The sequence below is a fragment of the Dasypus novemcinctus genome, chromosome 14 (genome assembly GCF_030445035.2).
Source record: "Dasypus novemcinctus isolate mDasNov1 chromosome 14, mDasNov1.1.hap2, whole genome shotgun sequence".
In the NCBI taxonomy this organism is placed as follows: Eukaryota; Metazoa; Chordata; class Mammalia; order Cingulata; family Dasypodidae; genus Dasypus; species Dasypus novemcinctus.
In genome coordinates, this window is record NC_080686.1 from 95,772,131 (window position 1) to 95,786,862 (window position 14,732).

Here is a 14,732-nt window from a genome sequence, read left to right on the forward strand (position 1 = left end):
TGCTCTATTACTGTTATTATTTGAAACTAAGGAATTTCCCCCTCCCTCTCCCTTTCTCTCTCTCTCATCTGTTTCCCTCCTCCTCCCCTCCCTCCCCCTCTGTCTCTCCTTCCCTCCCTCTCCCTTTCTCTCTCTTTCATCTCTGTCTCCCTCCCTCCCCCATACCCTCCCTCCCTCCCCTCTACTCCCTGTCTCTGGAGGGCACGTGGTCTAAGTAAACATGTTTCTTCTCATCTCTGTGTTCTTAAGAAACCTGGGGCAGAGAGCAAAACTCCATTTTATAAGCCTATTTTTTCTCTTTCTGTACAAACTGCTTCCACAAGCCACAGCAGTACTTCAGAACTCACACGTACACACCTCCTTAGGTTCATGAGCAGACCCTTAAGGTAGAAAAGACAACACGACGTCGGCGTTACTTCTCTTCACTGCCATCATGTCTACCTCGGCAGGCCTGGCGAGAATGAGGAAGGAGCCACCATTCACCAGACGCCTGCCACGAAGCACGGCCAGGCTTTGGGCTGAATTATAGCCTCGCATTTAATTCACAACAGCCATCTGGCTAACCAAGTGCCATGTTACAAATGAGGGAAGAGGTTTAAGCTGGTTGAGGGGTTTACTCAGCTAAAAATATGGTAGATTCAGGATTCCAAGTCAGGTCTTACCGACAGCCACGTCTGCTTCTGCCACTTAGACTGGGCACTAGGTCCCTTCAGGACTGCCACTGTGTCCATCTGCCAACAAGACCTTCTGGTACGCCAAGCCTTGCTTTAGGCTCTGGACTGCAGGAAACGAATGCCCGCAGGTATGAAATGAACAGCTGGGGAACAATTCCTCGATCCCTTTAAATAACCCAATTCAAGGTTCACCCAAATCTAGGTTTTACGAGCCTGCTTTCTCTTACAACAATTTAAGCACTTCTCCTTTACCAGGAGAATAAATCAAGCCTTTGAGCTCTAACTCCGTGACACAGGCCTGGCCAGTGTTACACTCTGGGAAATGAAGGAAGAAATGGTCTTCAACTCTGTGTACCTGATGAAATCCACTGCTTGCAGATGGAAAGCTTCCCTGACCCTCTTACACAGCGTCGACAACTTTACTTGGGCCCCAAGTAAACTCAGTGTATGCAGATAGTAGAGTGAGCATCCGGCCGCCTTGCAATTATTTACCTACCGACTTGCCAGTGAGCTCCTCAAGGGCATCCCTGCCTCACCTGTGCCTGGCCAAGGCCTGGCTCGCATGACCTTGGTCGATTGAGTGGCCAGCCCGCCTGCCTGGAGTTTGAGCTTCAGCTCTTCGGGGGCCTGTATATCAAACCTAAAGGATCGACATTTTTCCACGACTTTTCTTCCCACCCAGGTAACGTCCTGGAATTATAGCACAAAAGAAGAGTGCAAGGGGAAACTGCACTACTTCCTTCAGTGTCTCCATACCACAAAGGTGACTCTCACCTCCACAGGAAAGCAGGACTGAGGCACAGGGCGGAAGTCACAGCCCACGGCTCACAACCGAGGTTCCGCTGTTCTCTCTCTCAAAAAAAGATGTGTTTGTAAGAATGCTTGGAATATCTATTTTCACCGTGTTTTGAAAACGCTAGTGTTTCTCACATTATAAATTAGTAAGAGTCTTCATTCTTTGAAAGTATCACAAAAGCCATTCCTAGTCATAGTGTGAGCGGGCCTGAAGTTCCTAAGGCTTATTTAAAATAACTGTTTTATTTGGTGAGAATCACTAACATACGCGCACACCCTAATCGGAGCAAGGTGACGGCTCCTGATTCTAAGGAATTAGGCAACGGCGGGCCTTGAGGCCCACACAAACCCAGCCCATGGCAAGAGCTCGAAGGGTTAGCGCACGTTAGAAGGCAGGCACCGACTCGCCTTTATAGGCGTTTCATTCCGTTTGTTTTTTGTTTTGTCTTTTTACCCGAATGGCTATCCTAAGTGAAAAATCAACGAGGGAACAAAACACTACGGAATGATTGTGACCCTTAGGCCACAAGACCTCCCGTACTTAAGAACCACTGGGAAAACGCAGGCCAGTCTGTGTGCCAGCAGCACCTGCCGAAGGTGGCCTTCTGAAAACACACGCCCCCTGCGGGTGGGCGCCTGGCATTTCTGGCTAAGGCACTGCTCTAAGAGGTCAGGCCTCTGGCCAGGGCACTTAGCCAGCGACAGGCTGGAGGTGAGGCTGACTCTGGGCTGCTCTACGTGTTGCCGGGCTCCCCCCGGGGACCGAGCCTCGGCCGCCCCCGCTGTAACCGGCTTGCTAATGCACCTGCTGCAGTCGACCTTCTCCCTCCTATCTCCCCGACTTCCCCAGTTTCTCTTGGCATCACCTCCTAAACCACTCACACTAAGAAGATACAGTATTACCACTCTGCCCTGGGATGCTGCCGGGCACACTTGCCCTCAGCAGCCGGACAGGCAGGGATGAGGAATCCGAAGCCATCAGAAGCGGAATGACGGGGTGAAGACTCCAGAGCGAATCGGCGGAAGACCTGGGGAAAGAGCTCCTCTTCCCTGACGGCTGGGCCAGTGTCCCCTGTGCCCTGGGCCACACCTCAGGAAAGCCACCTAGAGTGCCAACCCAACATGGCACAGAGAAATGCTCTTCCAAATGCCAGTGACTCTTATTAACACAAATATTAAGAAACGGGGTGGCCATGCATTGAGCAGACGGTGGTGTGCCCCAGAGACGCCATCTGAAACAACCCAAGTGGATAAAACACGAGTCACCATAACATGATGGTTTGGCCTGCCCTGACTCAGCACGGAACTCAGTGGCGATCAGAGACCATACCAATAGAGGACTGGGCTGGTTTGGAGAAAATGGGATCCCAGAACTGAGAATTTCAGCAAGAAGAGAACCTCTCCTTGGCAAGAAGCCAACTGACACCTTTGTCCTAAAACATTAAGTCAGCCGCTACCTGCCTTTCATCTTCCTTCTGTTCATTCATAAAGGACCTGCAAGAATCAAGAAGGAAAAAAATCCCTGAGCAATAACCATTTTGCCCTGGAAAAAAATCCTAACATCTCTAGCCCTTCTGCAATAAAGTGAAGATCCAGCCCATCAAGCAAAACTGCACTTTGGCTGGGATTTGATTCTGCTCCTAAGAGGGCTACAGACCCAGAAGCAACGCTGTTCCACTGGCCCCCAGCTGCCAGAGGACCAGGGGCAAGCCCGCGTGGATGACTGCAAGCCCGCCTTGGAAGAACGGCTGGCTGAAGTCTTCCCCTTGCCAGTATTGTGACCTTAGGCAAGTTTCTAAGTGCCATGGGCCTCAGTTTCCCCTCCTCTACAGGGAGGACACCCGTTCAGCTCTCACAGCCTCTCATTTTTGTTATCTGCCAATTTTGTCCTTCAGTGCTGAGCCCCCAAGTCCCATCAACTGTTGTTAAGTAACTTCCGCTGATTTGTTCCATTAGATTTGCAGATTATTAAGGCCTGCTGGCTTCGTTTTATTGACTGGTATCAGCAAGTGGAGAAGCGTACCATCGCTGTCACATGTGGTATCAGACAAAGTGAAAGCTGGGATTTTAGGAAAGGGAGGAGTAGGGAGATAAATAGCTTGATAATGCTAAGTAATTTTCCATTAGAGAAGATAGCTTGGACCAGATGAGCATTTTCCCCTAGCTCAGTATTTTCAAGTCTTGTAGGATAAGATTTCATCCCCTATCCCCAAGAAGAGATCAGTAAGGATAGAAACTGACTCCAATTGCTGTGAACAGAAGAACAGAAGGGGCCAACGGCAGAGAAGCTCTGTGTGGGCTGCTTGCTGTGCAGGGGTGACACTGGCTTAGGAAAACCAAATTTGGTGATCTGTTAAAAGGGAACTAACCTAGCAGTTATCATTACTAAAACAAATGCAAAGCAGATTTCCCTGACATTGAACAGAGGGCACTGCCCTAGAGGTGACAGTATAAACTATGAAATTACATAAAAATGCTGATTATTGATATGCTGGTTCTATTTGCCCCCACTCAATGGAGTCCAGAAGATTCTGCGTGGCTCTTGGTGGAGATGGGGGTGATGAGTAAGAAAAGGGAACCCCAGCCCTGAGGTCCTCAGCAGGGAGAGAAGACACTCCAGAGGAAGCCAGCTGGAGCCCAGTGCAGAGTGTGAGGGTTTACTCCACTCCTCATTTGTAAACTACACACAGGAAGTCTGCGTCCCCACAGGGAAAACACGGGGCTCAATTCCCTCATTAGACTGGGACAGGCTTGGCCCTTCCCAGGACTCAGCGAGCGACCTCCAAATGAACGAGCTGAGCATACTAAGCAGCACCTTTCTATTCCACCTTTGTCCTCATCTGGACAGAGCCCAAGGCTGAAAGGACCTTTGTGACTCGGTCTATAGAGAATCCATGGATCCAGGAAGCCCTGTCCAGCTCAGCCACCAGGTCTCAGGCAGGCCTGGCCGCACGCTGGCATCCACAGGCATCCCCTGAGGGCCAACAACGCTTGGCTCGGGGCCGTGGACCGAGGCTCGCGCTTTGTGGGGTGGGGTCTGTCCTCAGTACCCACGTGCAGGCTTTCTGTCTTGGTATGAGTTTAGCTTTCTTTCTAAAAATTATATTTAACTTTTTCTTAAAAAAAAAAATCCAAAAGTTGAAAGATCGATGCAATACAAATTCACATATGCTTCACCTAGATTTACCAAGTGTTCACATTTTTGCCACATTCGCTTCTCTCTCTGTGTTGGCCTGCCTCTCTGTGAGGATACACAAATTAATACACTTATTTCAGAGTAAACTGCAGGCCCCATGATAACGTCATCCAAAACACGGTGCCATGTAGCTCTGAACGAGAGAGAACATTCACCTACCTTACCACAATATAATTATCACACAGAAGAAACTGAACTTTGATACAATAATCTTGTCTGATATGGAATCCATGTTCAACTTGTCTTAATTATACAAATACTATTCTCTATTTTTCTAATCCAAGACCAATCAAGGATTGTGCATTGCATTTGGTCGCCATGCCTCCGGAGACTCAGTTCCTTGGAAACAATTTGCTCATGTCTCTTTTTCCTGCACGACAGAGATCCTCTGAAAGGGAAGTTCTCACAATCCGAATGTGCCTGTTGGGTGTGTGTCATTAGATTCAGGCCTTTTATAGGCACAGCTGGGGATATGCTTGACAATGACTGAATGTCTCAAGATACACAGGTTGGATGACTTGGCTCTGGTGAAATCAGCCAGTTCTCTCTCTCAAGGTACTTTGCCACCTCTGTAATTAATAAGCGATCTTCAGGATGATAGTATATATCCTATTCCCTAAAAAAAAACTTCCACCCAAAGGTTTTAGAGTCTATTGATGATCCTTGCCTAACTCAATCTACCTTGATCGCAAAATCTTTTTTCCCCCAAAGTTCCCAAGGTGCTTTTCAAGTGCAGCTGACCTTGAGATGCCGGGATAAGTGATCCCAGGCAGATACAACCCAGTGGAGGGTAAGCCTGTGGGAGAGGAAGCTTCCAGTCATTTCTTATTTCAGATGTTCTTCACTCTATTCAAAAACTCATTTCCTTCTGTTCTAGTTTCAGAAGAGGAGGAAGACATGATTTTCACAGATTTCCTCTCATGCTAGAGTTGTTTGTTGAAGGCAGCTGCTCCACCCTCTTGCAAAGTATGATTTAAAACACCTGGCCAGAAAATCACCTGCTCCAGGAAGCCTGCTGCCATGTCTTTACCATGGAAAGGAATGGACCACCTCCTTCCCTGTATCTGCTCCATGCTCCATGATGCCTATTTGTGACTCTCCTTGAATAAAAAGAGGGCATCTGGAGGCTATGGAAAAGTCAGTATCTGCAGAGCGTGGCTGGAGCCGAGCACACAGTAGGTGCTCCACAAATTCTTTTTTATCGATTTCAGCCCCCTTGGTCTCTGAACAACTGCGTATTAGGTCCCATCGCACCCCAGGGACTCCTCTTGGCTCCAGTATCGTCCATAGCATCCCCTCACAACCCCTGTCGCCTGCACTTAGCTGTCTGTTTTCCAGCTAGACTGGGGGCACTCTGACGGCCACCGGGCTCACTGACAGAGACCTCGAACCCTGCACAAGGCCAGACACGGAGGAGGCACACACTGCAGGCTTGCAGAGTGCTGGGCTGGCAGCGAAGGAGTCAGCAAGCTCTCCCGGGCTCGCCATCCAAACCTCTGACCCAGGCCGTGGGACGCAAAGGGGGGTCCTGCCCCAGCAGCACCAGCATCCTCCAGGAGCTGCTGAGAAATGCAGAGGCTCGGGGCCCCGACCCCCTGAATCTGAATCTGCAGTTTAACAAGATGCCCAGGAATCCGCGGGCCTGTCAGTTTGAGAAGCCTGGGGGTCTGCGGACCAGCAGCACAGCCTCCCCCTGGGACCCTGCCGAAAAGCAGCCATGAAGCCCTCCCCCAGCGGGGCGGCGCTTCAATTGTTCTCTTACCTGACTCCACACCTCCTGCCACTGAAGACAACCACCGACATGGTGAAGAGCGCACCTCGTGGGCGGAAGACCCTGTGGGATCCCAGCTCGGCCATGCGAGCGGCCGTGAGAGCCTGGGCACATCCGGACTTCCCGGGTGCTTTCATTCATCTGAAAAGAGGGGCATCGTGCACCCACCTCCCTCCCAGCACTGACGGCCCCCTGGTGAGAGCCCATTTCCTAGACAGTGAACGACTGGTACCTAACACCTGCCAGCCCCCAGAAACGGCCCCACTAGTGCCTGGGCTTGTTGCTCTCAGCCCCTTACTCAGCTCTTCTGGAGGAGTTTGAAAATGCCTTAAGGCAGAGTTCTGGGAGGAAGGCAGGGAGCTGAAACAATACAGAGGAACATAAAAGGGGATTATTAAAAAGAGGGATGGGCATGGATTTTATGATGGGTAAACCAAGGCAGAGTAAACATGATCAGGAAGGGAAGCAAAAAGCAGGAAGGGGGCAAATTTACAGAGTGTCTACAAGGCCATCTCTAGGTGTTCTGTACACATCACCTTTGTTAAACATCACAACCCTGGGAGGGGGGCATTGTAGAGCTAAAGGAACCGAGATTCAGGAAAGTTGAGCCAACGGCCCCATATCACACAACTGAGATGGCGGAGCTGGATCCAACCCAGCTCTGTCTGACCCCAAAGACTGCCCTTACCACTGAATAAAGGCGGACAACTTCTCAAAATCCTTGGTTCTCAATATTAAGAAGGAAACTGGCAAGAATAGGGGCAGAAAGGCAAAGGTTGGGTATGAGTGGGGTGAAAAGAGGTGGGGATGGACTGAGAATGGTGAAGACCAACATGAGCGGGAGATGAGAGGGAGAGGCATAGGGTCAGACAAGGAGAATGGCAAAAGGAATGGACAGATGGAGAAAGACAGAGAGAAAGGGGAGGGAAGTAAGAAAGAGAGGAAGGGAGGGAAGGGGGAAGGGAAATGCATTAAATGAAAAAGTTGAAGCCTTCATTATCTAGAAAAATTATGCCCCTTCAATGATAAATTACAGATTGTAGGACAGGCTGAGATGCTGTCCAAGGGACTCTTTCTATTCTGGCAGGTAGACCTAACCCTCAGATTTCTGTTACTATTAACGATGTTTCTGTTAGAGTAAATGTCCTACAAGGCAGAATTGTTCTGTATTGTTTTGTTTACTGCTATATCCCCAATGTCTAGAAGAGTACCTGACACAGAGAAGGCACACAAGAAATACCTGTTCACTGAATGAATGACATGAAGTACTCCACAAATAACTACCTTTTAGTGAGCATCTCTTCCACTCAAGGTGCTCTTAGCTTCACAAGAGCCAATAATTTTGTGATTTCATTTTTCAGGTGAAGAAACTCAAGCTCAGATTTTCAGCATCTCGCCCAAGACCACAGCAGCCGTAGGAGGCAAAGTGAGTAAGAACCCAAATTTCTCTCATCCCAAAGCTGTGTCTCTCCTCCACCGTAAGGACTGTAGACCCTTTAGCCAACGTGCTAACTCCACTAGCCAGGTCCCCAACTCCCCTTTACGTCCCAGAGCAGATGCCTGTCCTTGTCTCTCACCACCCAGTCTTGCCTGGCAGATGTCTCTGGAGCCAGCCCACCTCGAGAATGCCATAAGTGGGTATTGCCCATGATCATTTCCCCCTGGTGTGTCAACAGAAGTGTTTGCTGACCCTGGAGATACGGTCAGGGCAGCCGGATGCTTGTACAGTGCCAACACAGCAAGGATGCTAACAAGAAGCCAGCATCTCACCCCTAAAAAGGCAAGGAAGGAGAGTTCCTGGAGAGCCTATGACAGCCACAGTGCCAGGTGGGTGACTTTTAAGGCCACCTTCATTCAGATTCAACTAATAAATACCTAGTGCTATTTGTTGGACTAATTGCATTTGTATATGTTATTTCCTTTAAACCTCAAAACCGGCCTGTGACAGGGTGTTATTATCCCCAACTTACAGTTAAGTGGCTCATGCAAAGTCACAGAGACTTAGGGTAGAGTCCACAAATGAACTCCAAGTCCAGCAAAGCTTTCCATAAATGCCAAACCCCTTTCCAGCCATGAAGCTAAAGAAGCAGAGAAGTGATCAGCTTCGCAGAGGTTACAGATGGTTCCCCACTTCCTTTCCCTCCTTACAGCCAATTTTAGGACTTCCAAGAGCTTTTCATTAAAATTTGATAATGCTGACTTGGGCTACTTGCCGTTGTTGTTGGTATGATAATAGAACCACTGTCTATAGCAAGGTCTTGGCTAACCAGAATCCTGACAGAATGCTTCCATTCCTGCCTTCAGCAGATGCCACACAGGCCATGAAAATTGAGAAGTCCAAAGAATGAAGACATAGACCTTGCCCTCAAGAGCTTACAGCTCAGTGGAGACACAGCCAACAGATAAACACAAGGCACATGCAAAATGGACCAAGGTGAAGGTGACTGCCCAGAAGAAACCAGGAGATGGGTGTTTAAGAGAGAAAGGCGAAGGGGGGGGCCTTTGAGTTCTCATTTGCTGTACTCTACCTTTAGGACAGAGAAAGAAAACTCTCATTTCATGAGTCTGGTTCATTTAAACAAAATGCAAGCATTGGACTGTGAGCCCTTGGCCAGCCCAATCTCCTCATCCCCTTATGCCATTAGCCACAGCTCAGAACAGGCTAATGGATGCTCCGAACCACGAATTTCAATGCCTTGCAAAATCCTGAATCATCAATTACGTCCACTTGATTGGGTTTCCTCCTAAGGCTGGAGGAAGGATAAGTGATGCATGCGCTGATGAGGCATGCTTCAATAGCAGAAGTTCAAACCCAACCCAACCCAATTCATCAGAACCCACAGTCCCACCACCACTCTACCTCTTACCGCACTTCCTTAACATTGTGGTTCCCTGAGTTCTAATGGGCCCCTGCTCTGATCCCAAACTCCACCACCAGCCATGTGCCAGCTGCGAGCTAGGAAAGGGGAGACAGAGGCATTACTAAGCGCCCTGAACTACCAACAGGGGTAGGGTACCGAGTGGCATCTCGTGAAATGCCCAAGTCCTGCCATCATTGGCAGAGGGCCAGAACCGGGATCCAGGCTCAGAAATGGAGCTGACCTGCATTCAAATATAATTCCAGAATGCATGTGCTCTGCTGATGGGCAAATCATGTTATCTCTTAAAGTTTTCATACCCTCACCTATGAAACAGATTTCCACTTCATAAGATCATGGGAAAGAGTAAATGATTTAAATGCATTTGCATGTATGAAAGTAACTAACTAAGTATCTGACTTCCAATTTTCCTAGGTCCTTCCTGGAAAAATGAGGCCACAGGTCCTGGCATTCTCAAACTTGCTTCCTGGTGATGGAATGATTCTAGAGACAGATAAAATTGAGGCTCTGCCGATAGTAGGCTTTGGCTATCTCAGCCTCAGACTGGGCAAGGCAGGGCTGCTGGTGTTAGCCGAGAAAGATGGGAGAAGAGAAAGGGAGCCAAAAAGATCCAAAGGGACCCCAGGTCCTGAAGCCAGTCAATACTGAAGTCAGCCGTACTGAACACCACTTACGTGCAAGAGGACATCTGAGTCACGTATGTTTGTGTGCAATTTGTTGTGCCTTTTTAAAATATGAACTATTCCAACTGAACTTCAATTCAATTTAACTAAATGCAGTGCTAGAGATGGGCAGATGAATGTATTTTAACCCCCTTTTTAACCTCCCTGGAGAGAGCAAATGAAAGAGCAACTGCTAACCTCTTCTCTAGCCAGATCCTCGCCAACACCCTCAGACACACACACTTGCCAGATCCTCACCAATACCCTCAGATACACACACACACACACCTGCAGCCACCAAAGTCTGCATCACCCCAAATCCACGTTCCTGCGTAGCCACCTCCCGTTCCTGCGGGTTCTTCTGCTTTCCCGGAGGTGCCCTCCCCAGGATGCCCTAACCTCTCTGAAGACACCTGTTGCTAAGTCAGGTCTTGTGCAGACGCCCCCACCTCGTGGCCAAATTTGGAAAAGCGTTTCCAAGGGAAAAGACTGGCAGGTGTCGGTGAACTCCTAGATTCCCTGAACCTCTTCAGGCCATTTTGGTCACAGGTCAGTTGGAGTGGAACAGAGAGGACAAACCACTATCAAGGCACGACAGGTCAAGGCCATGGCCAATTCCCTGCCAAGCCTCTAATTTTAAAAAAAAGTACAGCTTCCATGAGGATGACATTGAGAGAGAGAGCTGGAAGGGCCCTGCCAGCTCTGAAGCATGTGCTCATGGACCAAATCTCCCCGCCCGGCGTAGGGAGCCACCACCCCTCATACCCTCCTCCTCCAACACAGGAGGATTTTGCACCCTATCCGGTGCAGAACAGAGTTCCGTCTCCCTTCCAGCCATGGAGTTGCAAGCTGACTAGCAAGCAGGTTCCTTCTAGAAGCAGGGCGCTCTGAGGGCAAACCTCCAGCCAGGGATTCTTCACATCTCCAGGGCCCCTGCCCAGGTGAACGCAAGAGAAGGGTCAGGGGTTGAGGCTGGGGGGTATCAAAGTCCGAAGCCTTGGTCTCCAACTTCTGACCCTGTTAAGCTCCAGTCCCTCAGTCCAGGCTTAGAGACTGTGAGACAGATGCACGCAGGCGCACACACAGACTCCTATTCAGTCCCTAAAAAGAACCCAAAGGCAGGCGTTTGGATCAGTCCAAGCCCCGAATTACAGCAACACCGGGTTCTCTTCTATTCCAGGGTGGAGTCCTAAGAAAGGCAGGACAAGCAAGCAAAAAGGGGGCACACACACCCGGTTCTGGGCACCCCCAACTCCAGGATGTGTCCTCTAAACTCAGGAGCAATCCCAAGAAAAGGGACCCACCCCAGGCAGAAACACAGCGCTCACGGAAAGATCCACTTCATCCTGTTCAATCCCCAGATTAACAGGAAAAAGCACAGAATTTCTTTACGCTCCGATACGAACTCCCCGAGAAGGTGCCAGAAACGCGCACACGGGCGCCCTCATGTCAGGGCAATCTCCACACTGGCTGCGGAACCACGCTCGATTCTTCTAAGCCCTGGGACCACCGTCCGAGAGCGGCTCAGACACACAAACGCACACGACAGAGAAACAACCCGAGGGCGGGCGGGTTTCCAGCTCCGCTGGCTAGCGCCTCGGGGTTTTACCCAGGACCCCGCACCCTCCCACCCGGGGCTGCAGAGCCCCCCCCCCCCCCCCCCGCACCCCAGTCGCGCCGCGGCCGAGGGGCCGCCCGGAGCGGCCCGGTACTCACACCAGCGCGTGGTAGAGCAGCGCCCAGCCCCGCGGTCTCTCGAGGGCGTCGTAGATCAAAGTTTGGACGCGCCGGTACTTGGCGTTGTTCCTCTTGACCGGGCGGCTCAGCGGGGTCTTGGCCAGGAGCCCGATGCCCTGCGGGGTCCTCCGCAGCCCGTCCTCGCGGCCGCCGCCCTCTAACAGTAGGGTCCCGTCTTTGTCCACGCCGGCCCCGAGCGCCAAGGTGACTTGCTCCACGTCTCCGGGCACCAGCCCCACTTTCCGCTCTTCGTCGCCGGCCGCCGCCGTGTCCCCCCCAGCGGGGTTAGCGGCTCCGCCGCCTCCGCCGCCCCCGCCGCCGCCCCCGGCCGCCCCCGCCGCCCTGCGCGCCTTGAGCCCCATCTGCCTCGCCCCCGCCGGCCGCTGTGCCTTCTCCGCTGCTGCTCGGGGAAGAAGGGGCGCTCGGGGTGCGTGGACTAGGCGGCGGCGGCGGCTGCAAGCCCGGGAACTCCAATGCCATGATCCGCGCGCCCCTCCCCACCCAGCCCCAAGAGCAGGCAGAGGCGGGGGGCCGGGGAGGCCGGGCGGGGGGCAAGAGGGTCACATCCCGTGTGGGTCAGCTGCGGGACCCCGAGGGGCGCGGGCCGGGGGCTGCGGGAGCCCGCGAGGGCGCGCGAGGCTGCCGCGGAGGCGCTAGGGCGCGCGGCGGCGGGAGCCTGGCACCGGCGCTCCCGGGCGGCGGCGGCGGCGGCACCCGGGCCGGCCAGCCCGAGACAGCATCGCAGTTTATTTACGAGCCGGATGCCAGCCGCCCTCCCGCCCGCCCGCGCCAGCCCCACGCGCCGCCGCCGCCTCCCTCCTCCGCGCTCCCACCCGCGCCCCTCCCCGCCCGCTCCAGCCTCAGCCCCGCAGCAGCAGCAGCAGCAGCAGCAGCAGGAGCGAGCGCGCCGCGGGCCAGGCGCACGCCGCCTCCTCCCCTCCCTCCCTCGCCGGGGTGGGGCCCCATTGTCCCGCCCCGTCGCGGCAAGAGCCAGGCAGCGCCCCGCCCCACCCCAAGCCCCTCCCCAACACCCCTCCCTACTGCCCCCCAACCTTTTGAGCCCGGGAAGCCTGCCCGCCACGGGGCTGCCCCCGCAGCCCCCGGGCCGTGCGCGCCGCAGCAGAGGCACTGAGCTCTCCGCGGCCCCGTAGGCGTTGGGGGTTCCCCGGGAGGGGCATCGGGGGTCAGGAAGGAGAAGAGGGTAGGGAGGAGAGGCGGGGGAGCAGCTCGCTCTGGTCGGGTGGCCGCAGCGAGAGGTTTGCTCATCGCCCCCACCCCCGCTCCTGGGCTTCGGAAGTAAAATCTAAGTTGCGGGGTTGGCCCAGGCCGAGCGCACCGCCAGCGCGCTCGCTCCGGGATCGCCTCGCTCGAGGTTCCCTAGACCCCGGTATTCGTGGTTCACGGTGGGAGCGCAGCTCCTTCCCTCCCGCGGGCCTAGAACAGCACCTCCGGGGCCAGGGTGGGCGAGTGCTGGAAAAAGAAGCACGCCGCGGTCCAGCCCTGGGTTCTGCCTGCGCTCTGAACTTGCGCTCCAGGCAAGTCGTTTCCTCTCAGCGGGTTTCTATTCATTCAGTCACTGCACCCCGCATTCCAGCGGGAGGTGAAAGACAATAAGCAAGACAAGCATGAGCAATACAGGGTCCAATGATGATAAGCAGGAGGAAATAGAGCGGTGCTGCGGGGTGGATGAGGGCAGCGTGTTGAAATGGGCGGTCTAGAAGGGCTCATCTCGTGGAGGTGACGTGGAGGTGAGACCTAGAGGACGAGCTGGGGGCAACTACGCAAATATCCGGAAGAGCCTCACTGCAACCTCAGAAATATCTCGACGAAAGCATTTTGACGATACTTGAAGTAAAAAGCCTCATTTGTAAACACAGGAGACTCAAGGACCGCATGGAAAGCAGGCGTGTGAATTGATTACCATGCAACTAGTCAAAAGTTCAAAACTCCGGAATGACAGTTTGGATGCACTGCAAAGAGGAGGCTTCTCCCTTTCACAGTCACCGCCTGTCAAATATTAACGCTGTGAGAGAAAGTGCAGGGACTATTTCTATGGCTTCCATATAGGATGAGGTGAAATCAATATCAAAATCATGACTCTGATCCAATTAAATCCAATGACAGGGAAACTGCCAGGCAGTTGAATCTAGGAAACTGATTTGCTTTGATGGTTTTATAATCCTATGGAGAGGGCTGTTCAGTTGTTTAATTGGGGGCGGGGGAGGGGGGGGGGAGTTGTTGGAAATATCAAAACTGGAGTATAAAACAAAAACAACAAAAAATAGGGTGTAACCAAGAACCATTTGAGGGACTACAGAATTACAACACTCTATAGCACAGATTCCAGCAAGGAACTCGAACATACTGTATCTCATTGGAAGGAATCTCCTCTGAGGCCTAAAGTCTCTGAGAGCCTCATGTCCACGTCCCAGAGGGGGTGGTACCAAGAGGGAGAATTCGGGGCAGAGTATCTGCAGAGGCAGAGCTGGGGCTCTAGAGCAAACAACTGCACATTCCCTCAGGGCTTTGTGTCCCAGCTCTGGCAACCTCATCCTTCAACGAGCCTCAGTTTCTGCAGATGATACTTGGGTCGTGGTGGTTATTGTCACCAAATGAGCAGGGCAGAATCCTAGGTTCTACAGGTGTTGGTGAATGGTGACATGGCCTCTGTTCTCACCCTGTTCCCAAAATGCATGAAATAATTGTTTGAGACTTTTTAAGTTTTACTCATTTGCGGCGTAAGAAACGCATAGTAGCTGTAGAAAAATTAATAAACAAGCAACAATGATAATTCATCATCTCATTGCCCAGAAACACCTTCTGCTAATATTATGGCAACAGCTGCCACCCCTTCTGCTGCATGCCTGACCTGCAAACAGCGGAGACCAGCCCTGAGTCCCCAATGTGACCCCCTTTCCCAGGACCAGCCAGCCCCCTGGTGGCAGGTTGATTCCATTGGACCCTCCAACCATCGATGGAGACAGAGATGAGTCCTCAATGGAGTAGACGTGTAGCCTG

At 52.3% G+C, this 14,732-nt stretch overlaps 1 protein-coding gene across 1 annotated transcript in view; it reads right to left on the reverse strand.

The window, feature by feature from the left end:
• Nucleotides 1-12,268, reverse strand: part of KCNQ3 (potassium voltage-gated channel subfamily Q member 3) — a 338,886-nt gene extending 326,618 nt beyond the window's left edge. The window contains 2 exon segments of the mRNA XM_004464870.5: nt 11,694-12,145; nt 12,147-12,268. Of these exon segments, the coding sequence (XP_004464927.2) occupies nt 11,694-12,145; nt 12,147-12,194 (500 nt within the window). The 5' untranslated portion in view covers nt 12,195-12,268.
• Nucleotides 12,269-14,732: the final 2,464 nt, after the last annotated feature.